Source organism: Rana temporaria, chromosome 12 (genome assembly GCF_905171775.1).
Source record: "Rana temporaria chromosome 12, aRanTem1.1, whole genome shotgun sequence".
Taxonomy (NCBI): domain Eukaryota; kingdom Metazoa; phylum Chordata; class Amphibia; order Anura; family Ranidae; genus Rana; species Rana temporaria.
The window spans coordinates 27,336,769-27,354,323 of record NC_053500.1 but is presented as its reverse complement, the minus strand read 5'-3'; the positions used below and the strand labels follow the sequence as shown (position 1 = coordinate 27,354,323).

Sequence of the window (17,555 nt, the reverse complement as noted above, 5' to 3'; positions counted from 1 at the left end):
ATAAAAGTAAAAACTCCTGTAATCAACCTTAAGGTACATTAACCTGCAATAACTGTAACAGTGGCAGCCTGATCATTAGGGGCAAAGGACTCTGCCCCCCCATTCATGCATCCAGCCCCCTAATCTACATGCAGGGTGCATGTATTCCAATTGGGGGGGGGGCGGGGGTTTATTGAAGCACGTGATCAGAGCCAGAGGCTCTAATAAGCTTCAAAAAAGGGTGGGCTTGGGGCGCAGAGCACTGCGCTCTAGGCCCACCCAGTTGTGTTACAATGGCTAATGAATATTCAATATTGTAACATTGATTCTCCTCCCAGCCAATCGGAAAGTGGGTCAATCGACCCGTCACCCAATAGGCCAAAAGGAGATTCGACCGGATTGGCCATGAGGGAGGAGACACTGGGGAGCACTGGCCCGGAGTGTGGGGGTAAGTGCAAGCCCTGACTGACTGGCAAGAGGGGTTCTAAGCCATCTGTGGTCATGGTGGGTGGCGGCGGGTGGATTTTTTGGTGCCCATCCCCCCAAAAAAACAACAGCCGCCACTGCTGGACATGTTATCTATGGCAAACTCAAAATGATTAACAATAAGAGTGAACCTTACTGTATTAATGAACTTTACATCACTGGATCCCAGTAGACAGCAGTAGTACACAATAATTTGTACAATGCAGTTTTGCCTAAATTAGGGGCACTGAGGCAGCAAAAGGTGGGACCAGGCTGACAATTTAGCAAAACTGGTACTTATCAGAACTAATCATGGAAAAGTGTATCCACCAAGTACTGTGCCAAACATCTTGGGATAGTACATGCTCACAGAAATTAATTGGATGGTTGTCATGGTACTTGCAAAGTGCTATTAGGCACCATTGAGGCTAGAAGAATGGCGAGTGCCTAAGCGGTATCACATGTGTGGAAGTCCCTTACTCAGTGCTGGGACAAGGTCATCTAGAGCCCAGGCCAAACATGCCAAAAAACATGATTGCTAATCGGCATGCTCACCCTCTAACCACCCAGCTCAAATCCTCTCTCCCCATATTCCCCCAGCACAAATCCCTCTCCCCAAAAAAAGATAAAACTAATTCCCCCTCCTAGCACAAATCCTCTACCCCTCAACATTCCCCCCCAAGCACAACCCCCCCACTCTATACCCCCCTTCCAGCCCAAATTCCCCTCCCAAATTTCCCCTCCTAGCACAAATACCCCCAATCACCAATCACTCCTACTAGCACAACACCACCCCTTCTCCCCAAAAAAATCCCCTCTAGCATATTACTTTTATAGCAGAAACCCCACTAACCCCCCTCTTAGCACAACTCCTCTTCCCCATCCCCCCTCCCAACACAAATCCCCCCAAATTAGCATTCATAGCACACCTCCCCAAATCTGCCCTTCTAAAACAATTCTTAACCTCTGCCACCCCCCAAATTCCCCCACCCAACACAAATCCCCTCCCCTCAATCTCCTTGTGGTGCCCCCCACCCCACATAATACCACAGTGCCCAGGGCAGCCTCTCCTCCTGCCCACCCCTTGTCCTGGCCCTGCCCTTACAGCTTCTGACCCTGAAATGCATATTATAAAGGTTAGCTTTATTTTTTTTATAAACATTCAAACTTTACAGCCCTGAAAACCCACCTCTCAGTTGTCTTAATTGCACCTTGATAACTTAGCAGCCATATGCCTGAAAACACACATGGATTTGTGTTATTAGCTCTTTAATATTGACTGTATCTGTCCCATAAAACAGCTGCTATGGATGCTCAGCTGGATGCAAAGAAATGTGGAGATATGTGAATACCTTTTGTTTTGCATAGAAGACTTGTGTTATGGAAAGTTCTAAGTACTTACCGGTCTCTCCCCAGATGGGTAGATACTCATCTTGCTGGATGTCCAACATGATTTCCAAGCCGTTTCCTGTCCCTCCTTTCACAGTGGTGAGCGGAGGCCGACCATCGTGTCCAGAATTGAACATGTAACATTTCCCGTACCTTGTGAACACCTGAAGAGACAGAAGAGAGGAATGGCCTTAATAATTTATTCTAAAGCAAAAAGCAAACACAGGTAAAATATCGATAAGTGACATGTTGAGAAACATACAACAAAGTTACCCCCTACGGTTTTTCCACCAGAAAATGACACCTAAACCCCCAATTACTGCACTGCATTTGGGTGTTCTTGTGCTTTCTGTTTATTTATTTTTTTATAACTACTACTAGGTTTATGACTTTATGAAAAACACTACTTGATAAGAAAAAATGTAAGTACATTCGTCCTATTATATAGAACAATTGAATATTGTGGAGGCAATATGGACTTTCGTGGTACGGTATGAATTACAAAGTCAATTTACAAAAATATAAATGTATTTTACAAAATCATACATAATAAAATCATCCTTAAATACTTAGGGCCAGATTCACAAAGGAGATACGACGGAGTATCTCAGATACTCCGTCGTATTTCTCAGAGTATCTATGCGACTGATTCATAGAATCAGTTACGCATAGATAGCCAGAAGATCCGACAGGTGTAATTGACTTACACTGTCGGATCTTAGGATGCAATACCACGGCCGCCGCTGGGGGGAGTTTGCGTCGGGTATGCAAATTAGGAGTTACGGCGATCCACGAAGATTTTTCCCGTCGTTACGTCGTCGCAAGTGTTAGATTTCCCTTCGCAAAGATAGGGCACCTTTAATATGGTGGAAAAGTACTCCACCATGTTAAAGTATGCCCGTCTTTCCCGCGTCGCTTTTGAATTATTTTTAATTTTTTTCTTTTTCCCGGCGTAAGTGCTTTGTTGACGTCGCAATTCTCAAAGCGTCGGCGCGTCGTAATTTCGCGCAAAGCACGTCGGGAAATTTGCGACGGGAGCATGCGCAGTACGTCCGGCACGGGAGCGCGCCTAATTTAAATGGTACCCGCCCCATTTGAATTGGACCGCCTTGCGCCGGACGTGTTTACGATACACCGCCGCAAATTTCCAGGTAAGTGCTTTGTGGATCGGGCACTTAGACTGAAAACTTGCGGCGGTGTAACGTAAACGGTTTACGTTACGCTGCGCCGCGGGTATGTGAATCTGGCCCATAGATCCTAGGCCCGGATTCAGAAACGAGTTACGACAGCGTATCTCCGGATACGCCGTTGTAACTCTGAGTTGCGGGGTCGTAACTATGCGACTGATTCATAGAATCAGCTACGCATAGATTTCCCTAACATCCAACCGGCGTAAGTGTCTTTACACCGTCGTATCTTAGGCTGCATATTTACGCTGGCCGCTAGGTGGCGCTTCCGTATATTAATGCGAGGAATATGCAGATGATGTAGATGATGTAGATGATGTAGATACGCCGATTCACAAACGTACGTCTGCCCGGCGCATTTTTTTACATCGTTTACATTAGGCTTTTATGCTATATGAGGGGTATCCTATGTTAAGTATGGACGTCGTTCCCGCGTCGAATTTTGAAAATTTTACGTCGTTTGCGCAAGTCGTTCGCGAATAGGGCTGTAAGTAAGTTACGTTCACGTCTAAAGCATTGACGCTTTGCGGCGGAATTTTGAGCATGCGCACTGGGATTCTTTCACGAATGGAGCATGCGCCGTTCGTAAAATACGTCAAATACGTGGGGTCACAGTGGATTTAGATAAAACACGCCCACATCATCCACATTTGAATTAGGCGGGCTTACGCAGGACCACATACGTTACGCCACCGTAACTTAGGGTGCAAGTTCTTTCTGAATACGGAACTTGCGCCCTAATTTACGGCGGCGCAACGTATCTGAGATACGTTATGCCCCGCCGATAGATACTCCAATGTATCTGAATCCGGGCCACAGACTTTGGATGCTGCTACATGTAAAACATCCATTTAACTGACATACAAGGGACTTTAGATATAGATAGTCATTCCGCACTGGATATATAGAAACTAAGGTTTATGACTTTGTGAAGCATACAGTATGTTGTTTCTCTGATGGGTTTCAAATTCTAAAGTGGAACTGTGAGGTTTTCATTCAAGAACATGACTTTTCTATGAGATCCCATGTTATTTTCACTACCGTGCTGCCTACTTGCCTTGACACTCGCTTATAAAAAACACAATGAAGGAAATGTCTGTTATCCACAGCAAACAAATCCATTTTTTAAAATAAAAGCATATCTGTTGCTATGGGGAACTTGTACACTTTTTATTTTATTTTAATTATAGACGCACTTATTTAAAGGCTGCCAACCAACAATGTACTACAGCCTCAGAAAGCTTCTTGCATTTATGACCACATTACAGACAATATTCAGTTTAAGTTTAAGATGTGAGTGGTTGCTGGACAAAGACAGATTTTTATTTTGCTGTCAAAGTCACACAGGGTCATAAGAAATATAATTCTATAGAGTGTATACAGAAAAATTGTATATAGCGTCATATAAATGGAAGGGTTCATTGAGATTCTGTCATTACAGATGCTGCATGTATAAAAGTGTTAAGCCCTGGAATAGAATCTGATTTTCCTGCCGGGGTGTACTAATTTCCTGCTTCATTCTTTGCTCAAAGACGGCAGCGAATATATGATGGTTTTTTATTACTGAAGACATTTTACACAAAATACACAGAGGCGACATATGGGAACTCCTTTGGGTCCAATTCACCTCATCTCTCTCACCTTTTGAGATAAGGCTTTGCTCCTAAATTACTCCAGCACAGGGCTGATTTATAGGATAAGGCAGACCGTATCTGCTTGGCTTTCTTTATTGCAGCAAGGAATGGAGAGATAGTTCCAACAATAAAATGTTAGGAGAGGCCCTGACAGAGAATGAGATGATATTTGGGGAGAGGAGAATAATAAACCTGGAAATGTAACCACAGTGACACTTCCTTTCTTTATCTTCCACCTAGAGAAACGTGCAGCTAATGGTTCTATCCATAGGATTCATCATCTGCAAACATAGTCAAAGTCACCTCTGAGAAGACAGAGTAGAGCTGCCCGATAATGAGCAGCAGAGATGACGGAGGCAAATCTTATAAATTACATTGCATTCTGGCTTTCCAATGTGTGGTGACAACTAGATCGCTCACAGTCCTGGTGATTTTTAGCTGCAGACCACTTCCAAGTGTGAAATTGTTGAATATTGCATAGCCTACCTGTTCCGAGTGTCACTCCTTTAATAAGGAAAACCATGGGGGAAATTGCTTTCCTAAAAAGTAGATCTCCAGGTTTTAGTGCAATTTAAATACTTTGCTTGGACCAGCTTGGTCCAAAATAAATATTTAAATATCAGTGTAGCACTACCCCCGAAGGAGCTGCTGGTTTGTTTTGGGCGGCATGTTACCTCGTGTTTCTCTGACGTCTAGGGGTGATTGGTGAAAGATGTAGTAACGGAATGTTCACGACATGTGTCTTTTTCTGTGCTCTTTATTACCCAGGCGGGTAAAAACAATAAACTTGGTGAAGAGTAGAGGTTTAGAAGAGATCAAAATAAGAGATCCAGATGTCAGAAATAGGGAAACAGTCCTGCTCCCACGTGTAATGTCTATTTCACCACTCCAGCCTGAGTGGGTACAGTGCACCTGGACAGGCCTCTCTCTCTCTGGCCTGGCAGTCATAATGTCACTAGAACCTTAGGAAAACGTCTCAGCCACAGACCCTCCTGGTAAATGAACAGCGGGGATAATCCTCCTTAGCAGACCTGCCACCTGGATCTCCTTCAGGTAGTTTTGAATTAGGGTACCGACTGACGGGGGGCCAACATCCAGCCTTTCAGTGTCTGGTTCCCCTTTCCCCTGGTCCCCAATGGATAGTCAGGCCCCTATCGGAACACCAGCCTCTCTTGGTACTCCTCAGGCAGACTCTCCACTGTACGGGCTCCTCCAACTGGATGGACAACCCAGGACCTTCTTAGGTGGGACCCAGTCGATTACTGAGTCCCCAAGCAGCAGATCAATTGCTCTGGGCATACGTGGTCCCGAAGCCAGGATCCTTGCGTTGCACGCCCAACCCCGGCCCGGAAGGCCATTCGCCAGGGCGACGTGAAGTGGCTACCCTAAAGGTGGGCGCCACAGGAGGAGAGACCCAGGAAAATGGCGTCTGCCTCATTAATACCCTCTCCCAGCATGCACAGCGAGGCCAAACCCTCCTTATAGGCTGCTGGGCAAGAGCACCCAAACCTTGACTCCACTTCTGCCACCTGCCGACCTGGGGTGAGATCAGCACCCCAGAAACAACAGAATGGACCCACAGCACAGCCAAGCTGAGACAGAGGCCCAAATTTACACAAATCAACATGGTCAGAGTTGAATAACTCTCTGACCCCTCTAAATTTAACATAGCACCGGTACTGGAAAGTGACCAGGCGCTACATCAGTAAAACCTGGGGGGTATTTTAAAAACATACTACTACAACCAAATCTTATATTGTTGGTTTTGGACAGAGTGTGGAGGATTTAGAGCCCCTGGCAGGTGTTAAAGGGTGCATGTATCCTCGTTGAGGTAGTTTCACCTCACTTTGTTCTGTGGGGCACCATTTGTCAAGACAAAAACTCTCAAATGAGTACACAGAAGGCAATACAAATCACACAGAGGTTCTAATGCCTTTTTGGTACATGTTGGGGAGATTCCCTCTGACATCTGCCAAGGAAGTTAGAAGAACTCTCCGCAAAAAGAACACAGACAGCAAAAAAGTTAGCAGACATTCTAACCCTTCCCCAGTCTATTCGGGTGGCTTCTCAATTTAATAAATCCTGGAAATATCAACATGAAACCAGGCAAAATGTGAATATCATTATAGCAAATAGTTCAGCTGCACCCCCCCCCCCCCCACACAAAAAAAACAAAACATAGCTCTTATTCTGTCACAGTTGAAGAAAGTGAAAAGACAGCACTGGACCCAAAGGGTTATCTTACTGGTATTGTCATCTTAAGGTATTGAAGTTGGTGTAAATGACATGGTTAATGGGCAGGCAGCCTCTACACTCCAGAGGATCTCCACAGTCCCCTTGGCTTGTAGTATAATGTAACAAGAATGGAAACTGAAGAGCCACACCACTGCCAAGAGGTCACTTATGATTCTCACAAGCCCTGAGAGTGTCCTGAAGCAGAGTGTAACGAAAGTCCCACACTCTGCTTGAGTGCTTTCGTCATATACCACTTCCTCCTAGTCCAAATCTAGATATCATATATTCCAACCGCTGACAGCGACAAACAAGACGATACTTGCTTGATTTCTGAACATGGACTGTTTATTAGAACCAGAATACAAGTCTTATATACAGTAGAAGAGGAGGTTCCTACCTCCTTCTGCTCATAATACTTTATCAATACACTTGTAACCAGAAACATAAATTAACATGAGCTAATTAGCTAATCCCTTATAGCAGCCAATGCGACTCCATGCCCTTCTGAGCTTCACACAGCAGATGATACATTATCATAAGTATAAACACAGGACACCTTCACACAATAGCAGTTGCTCCAGCAGGAGTCGGCCCGCCTCCTACATTGTAAAGAGGCTAATGTGATCAGCTCTCTCAACTAACATGTTGCGTTCAGAATCAAACAAACCAAGAATAGTCTATACATATATCCTGGGAGATAAATATTACTGTCCCATTTTAAGTAATCGAAGATATATTTTCTCAGTAACCCTGTGCCAGGATGACACAGGGTGACTTGGACGTAAGAGGTGCATGGGGAGCTAAAAAAAAAAAGGGTTTCCCAACCTTTCCAAGGGATTCTGGGTTCCACAGGTCCTCCCGTCACGCAGAGCTCAGGCATGTATCAGTCATGGTCAAGATATCCTCCTTTACATATGGAACCAAGAAGTTCCCAACATCCCTGACCCCAGCTGCCTGGTACACAATTTGTAAAATCTTTGGTATCAGTTGTGCTTCCGGTACAGGCACTCTTAAACCCAACAACCACTGTTGATGAAAGTCATTTGATGATATTTAGCATGTGTTTAGACTGATTTTGACTTTGTTAGGATAATATCCCTTCACGTTGGGGACAACAGATGGATGCATCAATGTCAGTTTTCCTTCATCTCCCAGAGGATCCAAAATTTGGACTAAACATATGGTAAAAACATGGTTTTCTGATAAGACATAAACAGACGTTTAATCAGCAGGCCCCATTTTTTCTGAGCATTATTCTCTTACCTGTCTAAAACATTCAGTATCCTGACATAGAACTATAGGAGGCCCACTAGAGAGTGACTCTGCTGATCAGCAACAAAAGAAAAAGGACAGAATTAGACCCCTCACAGGACTTCTCCAGTGGTCTGTCCTTTGGCACGCCTGTGCCTTATTACTGTTTGCAAAGGCAATATGTCTGCCCTACCTGTTACATCACAGGACCGGGACTGGGGAAACTTTTGTGTTAGACTTTGCATTTGGAAAGATCGATAGGGTGACTTTCTCCCTTAACTGATGTAACAGAACAGAGCTTTAAGTGAATATTGGCTTTGGATCGAAAGGATGCCCATCCAAGCAAAGTCTGCTCAGCCCTAATTAGCAGCACACTCATTGCCTGGCCAGTATAATACCAGTCTTGTATGATGGGCACAATGCCACAAATAATTATGCCAAAGCTACACGAGTGACTGCAATCGATCTGTTTAAAGCAGGACAATTTTTATATGAACGTATATTGAAGAAGACAGCGGGAGACCAATCTGACAGCTCATTAAAAGTCTTGAGCAAAGGGAAACATTTCCATGCACGCCACTGTCATCCAGTTTGTAAATCACAAGGGATTTTAATTATCTTACAATATTTCAAAGTAGAAGTATTTTTCACATATGTTTTTGCATGTCTAAGAAAAGCTTGTTCACGCACAGATGGAAAGGGATTCAACTACAGATCTTGCCTTGATCTTCATAAGCTCTGTCTATCTCAAACGTAGGCTTCTGTTGGCATGTTTTATTAGCATGTTGAGGAAAGATATAATGTACAACAGTCCCTGCTTTCATCTCAATTTCTAACGTCTTCTAGGTGGCCCTACTGACAGCTCAGTCAGTGGAAAAACAATGTGATTGCTGGTAAACCGATGCGTGTTCCATCTTGGGAAACCACTCATTCTGTAAAGAGTACTGGCTAAGCACTATAACATGATGAGAATGGATGTTGTATACTGTACATGCCCATAGGGACCATATGTAAAATATCATACTCAGAACATAAGCTGTAACTATATCTGTAAAGCCAGTAGATATACCTACATCTTTAAATCCAACATGTATAGCTCCATCTTTACAGCCAAAAGAGGCACTTACTGCTATTATAGACCAAAATCAATAACTTAAAAACCTGCTTGACCTTTTCGCACAGATTTTTTTTTATAGGAATTGCGGGTCCACATTAGGGGTGCGCGTATATATACACTGTATATATTAGCATTGAAAAATCTGATATAAGTGGCTGGCAGGTTACTAAGGTGATGTTATTTTGAGCATAAACACAAACACATGATACGACCTTATAGCTTAGGGTACAGGCACAAGAGTACCCGGTGTATTTCCCCAGATTGGCCACTTGTATCACTCTAGTTGGCATTGAGAGCAGAGGGGGAAGTGTAGTATTCTAAGTAGCTGCTATAGGCATTTAAAATAGTAGTGGGATGTGACCATATATAGTGAAGTATTGCCAGCACTGACCACGGCAGTGTGGCGCACCTTAGGAAGCAAAGAGTCTTGGTGGGCGTCTGTTGGGTCATCATGGAAAGTGTCTGTAGAACCAAGTTACAGAAAGGATATAGGCTGTGAGGTTCTATTGCTTGGAACTTAGAAGGGGAGAAAGCAGGGGAGGAAAGATGGAGGACTTTTGGGACTAATCACTTTTGCTTAGGATGCAAGACTCCTCAAACAATTTGCAGAACAATAATGAGAAGAGAGTGAATCTCAAGGAATGTGTCATCACCTCTGGGATGACTAAAGAACGTAAATAGACTGAGTAATTAGTGGTCGATGGTCCTAATAAAGATATGGCACCTCATCCCTGGTTTAGTTGGAAGAAGGGATTTGGGGGATTATTGCGGTGCCAACAAATAGAAACCAAACATATCAAATGTGATATCTATTTGGTTTCTATTTGTTGGCACTGCAATAATCCCGTACCCCCCAAATCCCTTCTTCCAACGTAAATAGACTGATACAGTAAACAGTTAAAAGGCTCTTGTCATTTGAACTCTTCCTTCTCCTAACCTCAAGATGGGGATGCTTTCTGAAAATGGATGTACAGTGTGAGGCTTTGATTGGTGTCCATTGCCATAAGGCCTGAAGAAGGTATGGAACAGACTACTTGGTGGATGATGCTTATGCCAGGACAGGAACCTCACAGTGTATGCTTGTGTACCAACAGTTTCCAAGGGGTAACTCGAGTAGGATCCCATATCCAAAGTACCCTGGTAGATCTATGGTGGAGCAGGAAAGTGTTAAGAGTGCCCGTGCTCCCCCACCACTTGGTAAGTTGTACATCTGGAGGACATGCAGCCCAGCACACAGTTCCAATTACACAAGAATACACTATATGGACAAAAGTAAAAGCACACTTTTCCAAATTATTACTCTCAGGTGCACAAAGCATGTCTAATAAAGACATGGTTTGAAGAGTTTAGTGGAGGAATCTGACTGGCCTATACAGGCCAACCCTTGTTCCACAACAGTACCTGACTTCATAAATGCTCTTTTGGCTGAATAGTCACAAATTATCACAGACACGCTTCAAAATCTCACAAGAGGAAAGAAGGGAAATTTCCCATTTAATTGCTATGGTTCTGAAATAAAATGACCAACAAAGTCACATAGATTTGATGGTCAGGTGCAACAAACTTTTTGACACATACAGTATACATAATTTTGTTTTGAGTTTTTTGCAACTATTAAATGTCCCTTAATCCATGCTTAAAATGCAATGTTCTGCAGGGCTCAGCAAATTAGTACAAGTAATGAAGAATATGCCCTAAATGCAGATACATTAATATCGGCAAGAAACAACATTGACTTGCAACCTCTGATTTCTGCAGCATAGTGCAGCCACACCGCAGACAGTCACAATTTAACATATCTTTTTTATATCCACGTACTTAAAGCCTCATCTATAAATGGCTCTAAAACTGACAAGAACATTTATTATTGTGTTCGTTTTAAAGAAAATCTGTATAATAATGAGTTAGAAAGCAGCGGAAATTTGTTTTAAGAAGTAAAAGAAATCATGCAGTCACTTACAAAGAAATTTAAATTGTGTTTCCTCTAATCATAAAATTATTATTAAAATAAGAATTGCTATGAAAAGAGTGAATGCCATTCTGCTGTAGATGAAAGTCTACATCCTGACAATCAATAAGTGTTCTTTATCTCCGCGTTTTCATTTGAAAATATTATAGGGAACCTGTTCGATCGCAGATGTTGGAGCAGCCATTGATGCCTGGCGTTTGAAGGTGCCCAAGTTTCAGGCTGCCTTCCTCATCGTTTCTTCTCTACTTAATGGGGTTGATGCAGGGCCGATCCTAGGTAGGGTGCACAGGGTGCATTGCACCCAGGTGCCTGCATAGGTGAGGGCGCCGAACATCTAAAAGACCCTCTAACAGAAGTCCTCTCTGTGTCCATCAGAGAGGCCCTTCTCCAGGTCCCAATAAAGTACTCTGCTTCTCTTCCTGTATTTTGTTTATTGTTAAGAGATCATGTAAGGATCCCAGGTTAATGACAACTTTGTAGGGGAGCATCTCTGTGGTTGAGTCATTGCCATAGAAACATTAGTAAAGGGGAGGAGTTAGTAAAATGACGACGCCCATGTGGGGACGCCAGAAATATTTCTGCACCCAGGCGCCTGTGACCCTAGGATCGGCCCTGGGTTGATGTACTAAAGGAGTGGAGGATGTCCAAATAGCAAAGTAAATGATCACTTTGCAAAATCAATAAAGTTATTAAGAGGAACTTTATATGCTTAATCATGCAAATAAATAAATAAAAACACGCTCAGTGAACATTCACTTTGCCGACTGAAGAGTAAACAGTGTCTATACCTTTTTATTGTAGTTAATCCATTGAGTCAATGACAAAAAAAAAAAAAAAACAGTTTGAAGGTTGAAAGCTTGGGTTTACTTGTTTTGAGTCAGTGACCCGCCAAGACATGCAATAAGAAAAAGTAAGCCATTTGTTGAACTTACACAAAAACAAGGCAAAGGCATTATTAAAAAAATACTTTATTATTCCACATTCCTTGTTATCTAGTCATCTTTAATTTGATCAGTGTGACACAAGATCTGTTATGGGAGCTTTTTCTCCTATCGCTTCCAGGAGCTGCGACGCATGGCGAGGGATCTCCTCCCCCTTCCTGAGGTGGGTGGATACTCCCGCTTCACACGTCGACGTCACGCCATCTGCGCCGGACATGCAATGACATGGTCTGTGTCGCCTATGCACCGACAGGTTATTGTCCACCTGGCGGCCGATTGGAGGAATCCATTTGGTGCGACCTGGGGGTCCTAGTAGATGATAGGCTCAGCAATGGCATGCAATGCCAAGCTCCTGCTAACAAAGCAAACAGAATATTGGCATGCATTAAAAAGGGGATCAACTCCAGAGATAAAATTATAATTTTCCCACTTTTCAAGACTCTGGTCCGGCCGCACCTGGAGTATGCTGTCCAGTCCTGGGCACCAGTCCTCAGGAAGGATAAATTGGAAATGGAGCGATTACAAAGAAGGGCAACAAAGCTATAAAAGGGTCTGGAGGATATTCGTTATGAAGAAAGGTTGCAAGCACTGAACTTATTCTCTCTGGAGAAGAGACGCTTGAGAGGGGATATGATTTCAATTTACAAATACCGTACTGTGACCCCACAATAGGGATACAACTTTTTTTGTGGAAGGGAGTTTCAGAAAATTAGAAGAAAAAAGAGGTTTAACCTTAAACTACGTAGAGGGTTCTTTACTGTAAGAGCGGTTAGGATGTGTAATTCCCTTCCACAGGCGATGGTCTCGGCGTGGGGCATTGATGGTTAAAAAAAACTATTAGATAAGCACCTGAACGACCACAACATACAGGGATATATAGCCATGGTGCTATGATGATTGATGCGCTAACACCAGCCATTTCCCCAACAAATTGCCATCGAAAAGCCAAATAACAGCCCCCACCCCCCGGCCTTGGCACGATTTTATTCCACAACGCCAGTCCTCAGTGCCAAAAAAATTGGGGACCACTGCTCTATGGGAAAAACAAAGCAGAGAAGAAGGCGCTTCATAGTTACATAGTAGGTGAGGTTGAAAAAAGACACAAGTCCATCAAGTCCAACCTATGTGTGTGATTATATGTCAGTATAACATTGTATATCCCTGTATGTTGTGGTCGTTAGGTGCTTATCGAATAGTTTCTTGAGACCATCGATGCTCCTCGCTGAGAACACCCCTGTGGAACGGAATTCCACATCCTTGCTGCTCTTACAGAAAAGAACCGTCTACGTAGTTTAAGGTTAAACCTCTTTTCTTCTAATTTTAATGAGTGGCCACGTGTCCTCCAAGTGCAATATTAAAACACTTTAATGACGAGAAAGGGTTAAAAACACTTACCAGATGGAAGTGAAAAACGGCATATCAATGAATCCATAGCATTAAAGCGAGATGCCTCTTAGGAGTAAGACAGCTGACTGCAGGTGAAAGTTCCAACCGACCAGCAGTAATAAGAACTGTCTCTCCGATCCAAGATGGAGGGCTGGGCTGTCAGGACCAGCATGGATTCCAGGCAACTAGAAGTGACATCAGAGTGGGTGAATCAAAGAGACAGGCCCAGATTCTCGTAGAATCACCTATCTTTAGGCGGGCATAGCGCATCTGAGATACACTACGCCGCCGTAACTTAGAGGGGCATGTCCCGTATTTTCAAAGAACTTGTTCTTTAAGTTACGCCGGCGTAGTGTAACTGGGCCGGCGTAAGCCCGCCTAATTTAAATGTGGAAGTGGTGGGCGTGTTTTATGGGAATTAATCTTGACCCCACGTAATTCACGCTTTTTTCGAACGGCGCATGCGCGCGCATGCTCAGTATCATGTCGAATTTTCAAATTAAATTGCGCCCGCTCAATGCCTAGTCGACGTGAACGTAACTTACGTCCAGCCCCATTCACGGACGACTTACACAAACGACGTAAAATGTGAAAAAATTGACGCTGTTCCGACGTCCATACCCAACATTGGTACGCCTCATCTATGCCTCATAGAGCAGGGGTAACTTTACGCCCAAAAATACCTAACGTAAACTACGTAAAAAAAAGCACCGGACGCACGTACGTTTTGAGAATCGGCGTATCTAGCTCATTACCATATTCGATGCGTAAATCGACAGAAGCGCCACCTAGCGGCCAGCGTAAATATGCAACTTGGATACGACGGCGTAAGAGACTTACGCCGGTCGGATCTAAGACAAATCTATGCGTAACTGATTCTAAGAATCAGGCGCATAGATACGACGCCTCAAACTCAGAGTTACGACGGCGTATCTGGAGATACGCCGGCGTAACTCCTACGAGAATCTGGGCCACAGTGTTTACCAATTATCACCACTAGTCGGCTGGAACTTCCACCCGCAGCTGTCTTACTCCCAAGAGGCATCCTGCTAGACGTTATGGATTCATTGATATGCCTGTTTTTCACTTTCATCTCGTAAATGTTTTTAACCCTTCCTTGTCATTAAAGTGTTTATTACTGCACTTAGAGCCGCCTTCTCTGTATGAAAAAAAAAAATGTGTGAGGAAGGAGAATAAAACAAATAATTTAAGGGCACTGCAGTCTACTTTTGTACAAAAAAAAAAAATGGCCCAAACACAAAATGAGGCGTACACATTTATCTCTGTACTCTCAAAGGAGAATCAGCAAAAAAGTCACATCAAGCAAGTCAACTTTTTCTTAACTCTGGCACATTCTGCGGTTATGATTTGTGATCATTGATTACATTGTCTAATTCTTAAACAAACATAATAAAACTGATTGCTCAGTTCAAAAACATATTTCTTAAGAACTGGAATGGAAAAAAGAAAAGCAATGGAAAATGGAGAACAAGGATTAAAATACTAATAAGTCAAAAGAGTAGAATAAATGGGAGCAGAAAGTGAGATGTACGGGTAAGTGAAAAAGATGAATTAATCAGATGATCCTTTATTTCACTGGTCGATAATTTTAATCAGAAGTTGCGCTGGGTGTTCTGTAGAGGAGGGCGGTTTATGATAAAATGAAGTTTCTCAGATGTCCATTTGTATTTGGCTCAGAATATTTACTGAGCTGTTATTTTCCGAGCAAAGTGCTGTGGTGATATTTACCACTAAATGAAATCATCACAACCGTACTAACCTTTCTAGCACACAAAGTACAGCTTCATGTAGCAGTGCAAAGAACGATTCTAGAAAAATCATGCCCATATTTTCATGAAGTATAAACTAAATATCACAGAGGTTGGGGACACACCGGTTTTGTCAATTTTTCTTTCATATTTAGGAATGTGTTTCCGTTATAAAATTTAGTATTCTCCTTCACTGACGGGCACTGATGAGGCTGCAATAATGGGCACCGATAGGCTACACTGATATGCAGCCCTGTTGGGCACTGATAGGCAGCACTCATGGGCACTGATAAGCACTAATAGGCGGCACTGATATGCAGCACCGATTGAATACACTGATATGCACACTGATGGGCACCGATAGGCTACACTGATATGCAGCACTGATGGGCATTAATAGGCGGCACAGATATGCAGCACTGATTGGCTACACTGATATATGCACACTGATAGGCAGCACTGATGGGCACCGAAAGGCGGCACGGATATGCAGCACCGATTGGCTACACTGATGGGCAATGAAAGATTGCAATTACTCCATAGTAATCCCCATTATTTTGGAATGGGTGAAATTGTTCACAAACGTTGGCGAAACAATTTAACATTTATAAAAGTAGAGCAGATCTGTCAACTACACAAGAAAACATTAAATCTATGACCTAATTTGCATTTCAGTTGCACAGATTTTCAGGGTCAAAGGTATTCACATTAATATATACAGAAATACATAAGGTCACTTCTCACAACAGACATTCTGAGAAAGACGGATAATGCATTCTGAATACTAACTGGGTTTCTATGCTGCACTTCTTGACTGCTGGGTGGTTTCATGAAGACGATGTCATTAGAGGAATGCGGTTTATTCAGTGCCATACATTCCCTATTCCACATAAAGGTGTTGCAGGGGTAAAAAAGGTAGGCAGCCGCTTCACAGCTTCTTTACAGCAGACACTTGATATTAGAATTCATGAAGTGGTTGACAGATGCCTTCTAGAAGAATTCCAGGTATATATATATATTTGTACATGGTTACATTGGTCCTGCTTGGATGCATATATCATTCATTGTGAACACAGGGGATTGCTCACTCTGCATGGGTATCAGTCATAGATCGTGCTGCATTTTCTTAACCACTTAAGGACCGGCTTATTTTTCAGAATCAATGTTTACAAGTTAAATTTTTTATTTATTTTTTTGCTAGAAAATTACTTATAGCCCCCAAACATTATATACATATATTTTTTCCAGACACCCTAGAGAATAAAATGGCAGTCATTGCAATACTTTTTGTCACACAGTATTTGCGCAGCGGTCTTACAAGCTCACTTTTCTTGGAAAAAATACACTTTTTTTAATAAAAAAATAAGACAACAGTAAAGTTAGCCCAATTTTTTTTTTTTATATTGTGAAAGATAAATTGATACCCATTCTTCTCTCTGCAGTTTATCCAGTGGGGACAGGAAATGTGGCTCTCTTTATTGTACTGCTGCCCCGGAAGAAATGGCTGCCCAATGACCGGGCCATTTTTTGCAATTCGGCACTGCATTGCTTTAACTGACAATTGCGCTGTCGTGCGACGTGGCTCCCAAACAAAATTGGCTTCCCTTTTTCCCCACAAATAGAGCTTTCTTTTGGTGGTATTTTATCACCTCTGCGGTTTATATATTTTGCGCTATATACAAAAATAGAGCGACAATTTAAAAAAAAATGCAATATTGTTTACTTTTTGCTATAATAAATATCCCCCAAAAATATATAAAAAAAAACGATTATTTTCCTCACTTTAGGCAATATATATTCTTCTAAATATTTTTGGTAAAATATTTTTTTTTTTTTATTAGTAATGGCGGCGATCTGTAGACATGTGCAATTTGTTTAGTCATTTTGACAAATTATTAATTACGAAATTTACGAATTTTTCAACTTTCGGAATTCCGAAATTTCAAATTTACAAATTTTTAAATTTCTTAAATTTGGAAATTTGGAAATTTTAAAATTTAAAAAATTTGAGATTCGAAATTGCAAAATTCGAAAATCTAAAATTCAAAAATAGGAAAATTCGAAAATTGGTTTTTCAAATTGTCAAATTTCCGAATTTCCAAATTTCCGAATTTTCAAATTTCCAAATTTCCAAATTTTCGAATTTCCCGAATTTTCGAATGCCGAATTTCCAAATTTTCGAAATTTCCTGAATTTTCGAAAAAAGGAAAAATAAATAAAAATAAAACAAAAA

The 17,555-nt window shown here is 42.2% G+C and overlaps 1 protein-coding gene across 2 annotated transcripts in view; it reads right to left on the bottom strand.

The window, feature by feature from the left end:
* The window catches only part of LOC120918629 (acid-sensing ion channel 2), a 735,690-nt gene that overhangs the window by 201,791 nt on the left and 516,344 nt on the right, over positions 1 to 17,555 (bottom strand). For both annotated transcript variants that reach the window (XM_040330316.1, XM_040330315.1), the window contains exon 2: positions 1,847 to 1,997. In XM_040330316.1, coding sequence (XP_040186250.1) covers positions 1,847 to 1,997 — 151 coding nt within the window. The remainder of the gene's footprint in view (positions 1 to 1,846; positions 1,998 to 17,555) is intronic.